We start from the raw sequence: 12,385 nt of genomic DNA on the forward strand, positions 1-12,385 counted from the left end.
GAGTGCTTTATTATCTCAAGTAAAATCCATTAATATGAACTTCATGGTATTTCAAAATTGCTTTGTTGTATTGGGAAATACTTTTATTATATCTTTTGCTTGAAACTGTATTCCCAAGATCAAGGGATGACACAAAACTGGCTCATGAGTAGAGAATTAGTACTGAATATCACATGCTCATAAAGATAGAGCTAGAAAGGACACAAGGGTTTCCAGTACAATTTTTTCTTTTTATAGACAAGGAAACAGATTTTAAGACGTTAAGTGACTTCCCCATGGTATGTAGGTAGGAAGAAGCAGAACTAGGATTCATACAGATCATCTGAATCTAAAGGGGGAGTCTTAGATATGCTACCTGCTCATAGAATATTAGAGCTGTAAGAGATCTTAGAAAACAGCCAATTGAACCTGTTTAATTTACAGATGAAGAATCTGAGGTTACACAGTTAATATGTGGTAGGACTGGACTTCAGTGCAGCTTGGGAAAGATCTTAATTTAGAAAGACCAAGGCTATCCACTGCTTCCCACAATATCACCAGTGATTTTGACTTTTATCTTGCCATGGGAACTCCAATGACTCTGGAAGAGGGAGTGAAGGTGATGACTTTTTGCAGCTCAGCCTCTCTTAAAAACTCATAAGTCAAGACATCACCCTATGATGTCCTCTTTGAGAACATAGGCTGGGCAACAATGGCAAGCCTTGAATTCTGTCTTCAAGTTTGGGACTCTTTTTATTATGAGATTAGGGAGTATCTGAGTGATCATTGATCAGTTGATCAATCAATCAGTCAATGTGTACCTTTTTCTATTATGTGCCAAACACAATGCTAGGCACTGGAGTTACAAAGAAAGAAATGAAATATAAAGACTGAAGTTTTCTAAGATAGCACAGGATATAAGATGGAAGAGGGTGAGGAAAAAAACAAAAGAAAAGCAAAAAAGTTATCAAGGAAGGTGGGCAAATGTTCTGGAGGTCTGTTTAGGAAAGTGGCAGTTAATCAGGAAGAGGTTGGAATAAACAAGTAGCATCATCTACAAAGGAGGAAAATATAACTGAGTGATAGAATAGAACAAATTTCTAGAAGTGGCAAAGGACTCATGAAGGAAGATGTTATCTGCATCCAGAAATATGTGTGTCTAATGATAGCTGTTTCTAAATTGGGGGAGGGGAAAGGGAAGAAAAAAAGGAGGGGAGAAAAAATAGAAGTGGCAATTAAAAGGAGAATACTAGATATTTGCTTTCTATATTGGAGGGCACAAGGTGCATAGTCAGCTTTGCAGAGGGTAGGCAAAGCTGTTTGGTTAGTCGGGAAAGTATAAGATACAAAAGAAGAAAAAAAATCAAAAATTAGGAATGGAACAGGGCAGAGGATTTAGTCATTAAACATAGACTCCAAAATCATAACAGAAGAATCTAAATCAAAAGATACTGTTGGACAGCTAGGTGGCACAGGGGATAGAGCACTGGCCTTGGTCAGGTGGAACTCAGACACTTAATAATTACTTAGCTGTGTGACCTTGGGCAAGTCACTTAACCCCATTATAAAAACAAAAAAGAAAAGATATTATAGATTGACCAGAAGTTGAGCTGACTTGGATGTGGATGAAAGTAATAATTAATAATAATTACTAATACTTATGTAATACTTTAAGATTAGCAAAGCATTTTATAAACATCTCATTTTGTCCTCATAACAGCTCTGAGTAGTAGATGCTATTATTATTATTAACTTCATTTACAGATGAGAAAACTGAGGTAGAGAATCATTAAGTGACTTACCCAGGTCACACAGCTAGTAAGTATCTGAGGATTTATTTGGGTTCAGATCTTTTTCTTTCTATATACAATACTCTGATTAGCATATTATCAAACTATCTAAGAAAGAGAGGAGGGAAGAAACCATTTTCATTAGATTTGTAGTTCTAGATGACAGGAGAGAAACTAAGGACAAATTTCCCAAAGATGTTAAGTCTTGGACAGAGGAGGTTATTTATTGGAGAAGCTAGTAAAATTAACCAGTTCAAAGTATCAAAGTTCTCAGACACATTTCCTTCTCTTTGATGTGAGTCAAGCTCTCCCACCAAATTTCCTTAGTAAAGAATAATGAATTACTTTTTCAATATAGTGTAGATTTCAGCAATACATCATAAAATTTCTATGACAATTTTTTATCTGAATAAAGTACTATAAATGTCAGATGTCAGTGTAATAATTGAGCTATTCAAAATTTGTTTTTATCGCAAAATGGTCTCAATAAAACCTATATCTGAATACCTTCAATAATATACTATTTTAAGATAGAAAACAATGAATTCCTTCAAAAAATAATTATTAAATAAATAGAAAATCATGAAATTCTGAAGTGGACTCTTTGAAAGAGAGGTCACTCCACTTTATATTCCAATATTATTATTATTATTATTTAGTACACCAGTCCTTCTCACTTGAATTCAGTGAAAGTGGCACAGATGACAATATTTAAGAATCATGGTCAGCGTAATGGCAATAGCAACCCCTTACAATCCTATTTATTTCTTTATTTATTTACTTACTTACTTATTTATTTGTTTATTTATTGCAAGGCAATGGGGTTAAGTGGCTTGCCCAAGGCCACACAGCTAGGTCATTATTAAGTGTCTGAGACCAGATTTGAACCCAGGTCCTCCTGACTCCAAGGCTGGTGCTTTATCCACTACGCCACCTAGCTGCCCCAATTCTATTTAATAAGATACATGGATTGATGACTTTACAGAACTTCAGCAAAGCTGTGTTCTCTTAAGGAAACTGGTGACATTTTCAGCTATAGTTCACTAAGGGACTGAATAAAATTCCACTTGTCACTCTGTCTGCAAGCAGACATTCCTGCACTCCTTCTAGGAACTCAGCAACCTGAACAAATACATATTTATGAGGAAATTTCACTTATACAGTGAGAAAATGCTTTGCTCTTAACAGGCACATTTTCAAATTTCCATGAACTAACACTATGAAGAAAGTCAATTAACTGGTTGCTCATGAGCTATTGTTAGCCTAACTGTAGAAGTTATTTCTGATTGAAGATTTAAATTTATCAGTTGACATTTTTATCCTTCAAATTATATCTGTCAAAGATAGAAAATGATGTCCTTACCTACTTGTAAGATTATGCTTGTACCATTAAAGACTGTGTCCATCTTCAACTACTACAGTTATTAAAAAAAGATTAAGTGGATTGTATAATCATAGTAATAGTTATTCTCACTTTATTTTTATTTTTACTTTTTCCAATTGCATATGTAAAATATTTTTCAATATTCAATTTTTGCAAGATCTTGAGTTCTACATGTTTTGTTCTATTTTCTGAATGAGGAAACAGGTCTAAGGTTATATGATGAGTAAGGCTGATGAATTTGCACAGTTCTGCCTCATTCAAGTCCAATTTATACATAAGTAAAGATTACACCTTCATGATTTCTTTGGTCCTCTTTGAGAATGACAGAGCTAGAATTTGAACAACCTAAATACCCTCTGATTTATTAGCATAGCCCCCACCCTTATCCAGGCCCTCATTGCCTTCTCTCCATGAAATATTCTCCCACTGTTCTGAAATCCCTTCCCCAATAAAAACACATAAAAGAAATGTATTTCTTCTAAAACCCACTGACCAAAACATAGGAATCTGGATTGGACTTTTGATTTCACTGATACAAGGAATTCCCAAATGAGGAAAGAACTTTTACCAATGCAGATTGGAACCTTTCCTGAAACTTGTTGTCAAGGAGAATTTCTTGGAGAACTTAAAAATTCAATTCCTTGTCGGGGTCACATAGCTAGAATGTGTCAGAGGTGACTGTGAACCCAGGTCTTCCTAGTTTGAAAGCCAGTTCTTTATCTACTATGTCATACTAAGAGGTAGAATTCTGTGAAAGCAAAATCAAATGAAAGTCTGGGTTCATAGATTTAGATGTAGAAGAAGCCCTAGAGACCATCCCATACAACCCTATCATTTTCCCAAAAAAGAACTAAGGTTTGAAAAATTTCAAGATGACTTGCCCAAAGTTACACAGGAAGCAAGAGCCAGAATTCCAACCCAGGTCTTCTGAATGCAAATTTAATGCTTTTTTTTCTACTACTGAATAAAATTCCACTGCTGTTCCATATTGCTCCCAAAGATCACCAAGTCCTACCCTCTCACTTTACAAATGAGGAAACTAAGACTCAATGTATCATAATAAATTACTCAAGGTCACATAAGTATTAGGTAGAAGAAAGAGTTTGAGCCCAAATCCAGAATTGACATTGTATGGAAAACAGAAATAACAGCAACTATAAGAAGGTTTCATTTTGGGTCCTGTGACAATTCTTCATGATTATACAAGTAGCAGCAAAAATGAAAACCTATGACGGCTGAGTCATAATTTACAAAGCATGAAGACTCAAATTTGATAAGGCTGACATGTCTTCCCTCCACTGTGCTTGTATAGACCTATATCAATATGGAATTTTCTTAATGTCTAAGCCTTAATTCTCTCATATTAAAAAATGTCCTGAAAAATAAACTTAAATATTCCCACTCTTTCTCACAACATAGCTGAAAGAATCATACAAATGATTTCAATGTAGTTTCTATACCCCTTTCAGAATTACAAAGACTCCTGTTCTATCAAAAGCTTTGTGTATAAGATTTAATTTTGGTATAAATGAGGATGTATAGTAAATCTTTTTGCACTGTCACTCTGTAATTTGCAAATGTATTCCATGCTGAACAATGAACAGTTAAAGTAAGTTATGCTGTGGCAAATAAATGTATTACTTCCCACACATGAATACAAAGATGGAATATGTGAGATGCCATGTGGTACAATGGAATCTTTAATTCTGGACCAAAGGAGTTGAGTTTGAATCTATGGCTTCCTTTCTTTCTATCTGTGTGACTTTGGAAAAAAGTCAATTAATTTCTCTGAGTTTCAGTTTTCTTTTCTATAAAAATGAGGTAGGTTCTCAATACCTTATTTTATGCTTTCTCTTTCTTTCTCCCTCTCTCCTTCTCTCCTTTTTCTTCTTTTCTTTCTCCTTCCCTCTCTCTTCTTCCCCTGAGACACCATAGTTCAACCAGGTGGAAGTATGCAGACTTTCATGGATCCAGGTCCCATTATTGACTTACTCCAGAGTTTTAACTTTCTTTGCTTTTCTATTGGTCCAGTGCTGAATTTTTTTTGTTTTTATTTTTTATTTATAAATATTTTATTTGTTTTCTAATTATATACAATAGTAGTTTCTACCTATCACTTTTTGGTAAGGTTTCAAATTTTATGCTTTTCCCCCATCCACCCTTCCCACACAGAAGGCAATCTATTAATCTTTACATTGTTTCCATGTTTATGCATTGATCGAAATTGAATGTTGGGGGGAAAAAACATATCCTTGAGGAAAAGATAAAAAATTAGAGATAGCATCCAGTACTGAGTTTAATACAGCTATTGCCGTTTAGACAGAACTCTAGAACTGAAGAACCCTAGTAATAAGGAATATAGATTTGTGCCACCACACCCAGTTCTTTTCTCTACTTTTGAAAGCCGCTTTTAAAATTCCATTTTTTTTCCCAGCTGAAATATATAGTGCTCATTTTCTCCAAAGTGTTTTTCATTATCTGCAGAGGTCAAGGATCTGACCATATCTCTGAAATAAGTACCAAATGTTTATAAAAATAAGAAAGTCAGGTCTTCTGTAATCCTTCTGTTATACAGCTTTATATGCATGTTTGCTAAGCAACATTTGGGTGGACTTTTCTAAATATCTATTTTGGATGCTTTAGATCCCATCTTTTATCTTAGTACAAAAGATATAATGTAAATTAGGTAGGCTTAATTAGACAAGGAAAATTTGTTTTTATACCCCAAGTAACTTGAAAATTTTATGAGTAGTATGGACTGCTTGAATTGGATTGTCAAAGCTAGTTAATGACATCAATCAGGCTGAAAAACATTAACATCTTTGGTTTGTTTTCTTTACTCATTGTATCTTTTCTTCATTACTCTTCCACTAGTAACAATTTTGTTTTCTTTAGATTCAGGTCATAAAGTCTATTCTACTTGTTTGGATATTGTTTCCAATATCCATATTTCAATAAAGCAAATGAAGTTCTGTTAGATCACTGATAAAATCACCTAATGAGCCCTTTTAATAGTTTCTGGTGCTATTTTTGTAATAAATACATTAGGGAAAAATGGTATAATTTCATTTTTGTATAGCTCCTAAGGGATAGGTTGTCTCCTTGTATCTGGTAGGATTCTCTTCCCTTTTGATGATTTATTTCACTATCTGTCAAATCTCTACTGGAGAATGAGAAGGAAAAGAGAAAAGAAAAGAAGGCTCAATTGTTTCACTGGAGAAATATATGGCACTAAAAATGTTCAGACATTTTCTGAACTAAAGAGGAACTTGAAAAGTGTCCTTGTTGCTTTGATGTTTTTCCTCTGTCACACTGCCTAAAATATAATTTATAATGATTTCTGTATATTCAAGAAAGAGTCCTGGATTTTTGTAATAGCTTGGATACTTACAGAGGGTTTGATTTTAGACAATTCATCTCAATTCTTTGAACTTCAATTTTCTCATCTGTAAACTAGGGCAATACAAATAATCCTATGGCAATGGTTTGTTGCAAGGAAAACACTGTAAAACTCCAAATGTAATAGAAATGTGAATGTTATTATAACTCTTATGAATGGAATTTGGATATTGGAAGTTTAGAATCAATATTATCAGATTGATTCCTGATAGAAACTGAAATACTCATTTTTCATTTTTTTGGTGTATGCATCTATATATTAACTTCTGTCAACATAAGCAAACAAATTCCATTAAAATTTTCAAATGTGCTTAATAAGATAAGCATACATATTTAATTAATCAATACAACTCATATCAAGTATATTTAACCACAGGATTGAAGTCTAGAATCATTACGAGAAAGATATTAGTGTTGAAAGGACTATAATTTCTAAAATCTTGAGATGATTCTAGAGATAGTAAAGAATTCATGGAAAATGACAGAGACTGGTCCTCTTGCAAATGGTGATATATTATAGTCCTAAAGTCATATATTCCTGGGATACATAAATTGTTATTAATAATTGCTAAAATTCATATGCACTTTAAGATTTGAAATATATATATATATAAAATCTTTTTTTTTTTTTGTTTTAGGTTTTTGCTAGGCAATGGGGTTAAGTGGCTTGCCCAAGGTCACACAGCTAGGTCATTATTAAGTGTCTGAGACCGGATTTGAACCCAGTTTCTCCTGACTCCAGGGCTGGTGCTCTATCCACTGTGCCACCTAGCTGCCCCAGCACCACCTAGCCTCCCTATATATATATATATATATATATATATATATATATATATATATATATATAATATAATTAAAGATATATATAAGTGCTTATTAATGCATTAGTTTGTCTTAACACCTCATAGACTTTATTTTTGTTCATCAAGATTGGGTGTTAACCTTGGCGGGGGGTGGGGGCTGTCACCGTGGCCTTGAAACCAGCCTCGGCCTCTGCCCCAGCTCAGCCTGCCCCTCTGCAGAATTGGCATTGGGCTAGGTGGTTCGGTCTGCCCTGTGTGGTCTGGGTCGACCTGAGCGGGGTCGCCCCACTTCCTAATGCCCCTGCCAGCCTCGAGCCCCCCAAACAGAACCTGGCCTTTGGCCCCTTCTCTCCCTCCCAGCTTCCATGCCTCGTGGTCAGCCATGGCTCCATTGCCCTAGATTTTAACAGGGGGCACTAAGGGCAAGCCTCCAACAGGCTCGAGTTCATAGGAGGCAGGAGTTGTAAGTGTCCAGCTTCTTTCCCATTGTCCCTCCAGCCCTGATGTAGCAGGGGGCTCCCCTCTGAGCTCTAGGGTTCAGAGGCAGCTTCTTCCTTCCCCACCCCCAACCCCCGGAGGGTTGATGAGGCTGGAGCAGAAGCCTCCTCTCCTAGGTCGGAGGAGACCCTGGGGCTTCTGCCAGGGAGCCAGACCCTCTATTTCTCCCTCAGGCCAGGGGGCACAGGGACCCTAGGTGGGGGCCTTGCTGGTCTTCCATGGTTCCTTTTCCCTTCTCTCCTAGCTAGTTCCCCAAGGTTTGAGCAGTTGCCAGCTTTCCCCAGGTAATTGGGGTGGGAGGGAATAGAGATTTCAAGGTGCTGCCTCTCCCAGGGTCAGAAATGGCCACTTAAGACCCTTTGGGTGCCTTTTTGCTTTCACTAGGAGTCAGCTCCTTCAATTTAACAGGACTAAACCTAGCAAGAGGGGCAAGGAGCTGGCCTTCTGGGGGCCACCTCCTTTCTTTGCTGACCTCTGCAGGCCCCAGGCTCAGCCCTGGAGACCCTGAGGTGGGGGAGGGAAGAATCCAGATGGCCAGGACCCCATCTTTTTTTGACCCAGAAGGTCTAACTTTAGCAAGGTTCCAACACTCTGACCTTTGCAGCCCCTCTCTGCCTCAGTGGCAGGCTTATGTGTGGGGGTATCCCCCCCTACTCCCAAACCCAGCAGGGAGGGACAGGGAAGGATTCCCACCCCCCCAGGCTCAGAATGGTTCTAGACTTTACCTCGCACCTCAGTGGCACACTGCCCCCTCCCCCTTCTCCAGGGAGGAAAGCCATAAAGGGGGGGGGAATGGCACTGTCTTACCCCCCCCCCCACATACACATCCCTCTGGCTCAGGGAGGCCACCCCACCTTATCTTTCTCATGGTGCCTCCTGGGGAGTGAGGGTAAGAGGGGGCCAGCACAGCCTGGGGCCCTTGACCACTCCACCCACACCCCCACCCCAGGGATTGGGGACACTAGGTGATGGGTAGTTTGTACTTTTTTTTTGGTAAAAGTCCTGTTAAAAAAAATTGGGTGTTAATACAAAGTTGTATTTCAATGCAATGTGACAATATTTGATGTAAAATAGTGGTTCAGTTTCTCCACTTATTCCCCACCAAATTTTAATTTGAACCTTAAATGAATGCTTTGTTTCCAGTAATGTAAATTCTGTTGGGAACCTCTGATTTGATCCTAGAATGTTGCCTTACCTAGCTATTTTCTTTATGTCCAGTTGCTCCTGATTAGATTGCATTCTCTTCCTTTCTCCAAGTCATCAACACCTTCATGTTTGATAATCTGGATTTTAAATCCACATACATGTTATTTATTTTACTGGGAATTCTTGTGTTTTTCCATATAGAAATTACCAGATATACTTCACTTCCTTTTTTTTTTTTTTTTTTTTTTTAGATTTTTCAAGGCAATGGGGTTAAGTGGCTTCCCCAAAGCCACACGGCTGGGTAATTATTAAGTGTCTGAGGTCAGATTTGAATCCAGGTACTCCTTACTCCAAGGCCGGTGCTCTATCCACTGTGCCACCTAGCCACCCCATATACTTCACTTCTTTTGAGCCCTTCATTGAACCTTCCCTTGTAACAAAGGAAAACAATTAAACAAAACCAACCAATTTCATAACCATTTCTGGCATTACACCTAACACTCTTCCTATGGTCTCCCTTCTTCATAAGAAGAAGAGGAATGTTGTATTATTAACTCTGTAGTCATAAATTTTTTTCTTTCCCTATCCTCAAGATGGCTACTATTAGACACAAATAGAAGTGTGTGTGTAATACATATATACATATACATATATGTAAAATTATTCTATGCATACTTCTATTTATCAATTCTTTCTCTGAATGCAGATATATCTTTCTTCATATGTCTTTTATACTTTGGGTATTTATGATAAAAAAATAACTTATTTGTTCAAAGTAATTTTTAAGTCAATATTACTGTTACAGTCTACAATGTTCTTGTTCTGTTCACTATGGATTGATTCATGCAAGTCTTCCCATGTTTCATTGAATTTCTCATATGAACAATTTGTTTCAAAGGAAATTATATTCCATTACATTTATATGTGAAAAGATCAATGTTGCGTAGTGGATAGAGAGCTGGCAACAAGTTCCACATCTGACACATTCTGGAAATGAAACTCTGGGCCTGCAAAATACTCTAAACAATTCTCTAAGGCTTCATTCATTCATTTATCTATTTACTTATTTATTTGTTTGTTTATCTATCTATTTATTTGTCTATTCATTTGTTTATTTGTTTGTTTGTTTGTTTAGGTATTTGCCAGGCAATGGAGGGGGGATGGTGGTTAAGTGACTTGCCCATGGTCAAACAGCTAGGTAATCTGTCTGAAGAGAGATTTGAACTTGGGTTCTCCTGATGCCAGGGCCAGTGCTCTATCCAGTGCACCACTTTGCTGCTCCACTAAGGCTTTCAGATGCAGAGAAGATGCTAACTTATACTGATAGGAGGAATTCTCTTAACAAGGAATTCCCTGATCTAATGAAAATGGTGCTATCCCCATACTTACATTCATAAAGAGTTTGTCCACTTACTCTTGTGCTAGGGTAGAGGAAGGGGTGGGAATACAAGGGTTAAAGAAGCTGGAAGAGACATATGTATTTATGTGAAATAATGATTCAAAGTTAATCTCAAAATTACATACTATTTTATTATGTAATTTTTTTCCTTCTTACCAGAATAACAGATAGTAATAATTATTCCCTGTGTGGCCTTTGGTTTAAAAGACCATTTTCAGGGCAGCTAGGTAGCACAGTGGATACAGCATCGGCCCTGGAGTCAGGAGTTCCTGAGTTCAAATCTGGCCTCAGAAACTTATTACCTAGGTGTGTGGCCTTGGGCAAGCCACTTAATCCCACTGCCTTACAAAACAAAACAAAAGACCATTTTCTTGTAATTCACAAGTAAATCTAATATTGACCTTTTTTTAATTCCTGTAGAGACCAAGATCTTGACAATCACATTTTAGTAAATTCCAATGGATATAACAAGAAGATTCAAGGGTAAGACCAAGCATAATTTCATTCTATTCTTTATAAATTCCAGTATAAGCAGATTTAATTGAATTCATTTTTGCTTACCCTTTTGTAAGAATTTCAAGAGAGTTGAATTGGTATCATAGATTTAACATGGAATGGGATTTTATATTATGGAAAAGAAAACTGAGTCCTGGAGACATAGAATGATTTGCTCAATGTCATATAGTTTGGCTATAAGTGTCAGAGCTGGAATTTTAGACTTCAAATTCATTGCTTTTTCAATTATACTGGGCTCCAGCCAAATTGATGTGAGTTAGAATGAGATGTTTATGTAGGGACAATTCAAATTAGGTTTTGAAGGAATAAAAAAAAGCATTATTAACTGCTTAGTATGTGACAAGCATTGAGATGTTGATAGTTTTATCCATCATTCTCTAAGAAGATCATGACATCAGGGGGGTGATCCTATGACAAGCACCTGAATTGGATTTGAATGAGGGTTTGCTGTGCTAAGTCACCAGCCTCATTTTCTCCTCCAGAACCATTTGGATCCAGTTGCCAGATATGAATCAGGAGGACTGGAGATGACCCTGGATGTGAGACAATCAGGGTTAAGTGACTTGCCCAGGGTGACACAGCTAGCAAATACCTGAGGCTGGATTTGAACTCAAGTCCTCCTGACTTCAGGACTGGTGCTTTATCTATTGGGCCATCTAACTGGCACTAAACAAGCATTGTACTAAGTGTTGGGGCTTCAAGTAGGGAAAAAGTCCAGATAATTCCTGTTCTCAAGGAGTTCTTTCTTTAATAAGAGAGGGAACATAAATCATTCCTCTAAGGGGGGGGAATCTTTAATGGTTGATATATAAATTCTATGGAAAAAGCTTAAAAGAAAATTCCAATTTTGGCTGAATTTGTGACTCAGGACCCTTCTGCTTACTGTAAAAGGCATCATGCAAATTGAGTGTATTTGGGATACTAAGCTCTTAGGCTGTGAAGATTTATTTTAACATACTGCTGCTTGATGAATTTGTAGCAATGTCAGAAAAACACTGTAGAATCCATCTCTTGAATTGATTCCTCACTCTAGGTAGATGGCATGAATCCCTAATAGCAATAAGACAACATATAATTTCAGGTATTCTTTTTACTTCTGGGAGATTGTTGTTTTAAAATTCCTGCAACTTGTTTCACTTCACATGAAGGATTAGTGTCGCTTATAAGTTGGAGGGTTCAACAGACAGTTTAAATTAGGGAGGAATTAATTACTTGTCAGTGCCATAGCAACTGTGAGTGCCACCTGGTACCAAAAAAGTAAGATAAAATAAAATAAGACAAACCCCAAAAGCTTCTCCCCTTTGCCTCACCCAATCTCCTTCCTAGTCTGTGAAATTGTGTTTAGGCAATTAACTTATATATTAAGGAATTGTATACATAACAAAAGAATGAGAAAAGGAGTGGAAACCTCTGCCTTATGTTTACAAAAATCCTCCTGGCCCAATAACCCTTCCCAACACCACAGTGCAGT

General features: G+C 37.0%; 1 protein-coding gene across 5 annotated transcripts in view; it reads left to right on the forward strand.

Moving 5' to 3' along the window:
* Nucleotides 1–12,385, forward strand: part of SCEL (sciellin) — a 149,843-nt gene that overhangs the window by 116,221 nt on the left and 21,237 nt on the right. For all 5 annotated transcript variants that reach the window (XM_074191855.1, XM_074191859.1, XM_074191857.1 and 2 more), the window contains one exon: nucleotides 10,819–10,881. In XM_074191855.1, coding sequence (XP_074047956.1) covers nucleotides 10,819–10,881 — 63 coding nt within the window. The remainder of the gene's footprint in view (nucleotides 1–10,818; nucleotides 10,882–12,385) is intronic.

Source organism: Macrotis lagotis, chromosome 6 (assembly GCF_037893015.1).
Source record: "Macrotis lagotis isolate mMagLag1 chromosome 6, bilby.v1.9.chrom.fasta, whole genome shotgun sequence".
NCBI classification, from domain to species: domain Eukaryota; kingdom Metazoa; phylum Chordata; class Mammalia; order Peramelemorphia; family Peramelidae; genus Macrotis; species Macrotis lagotis.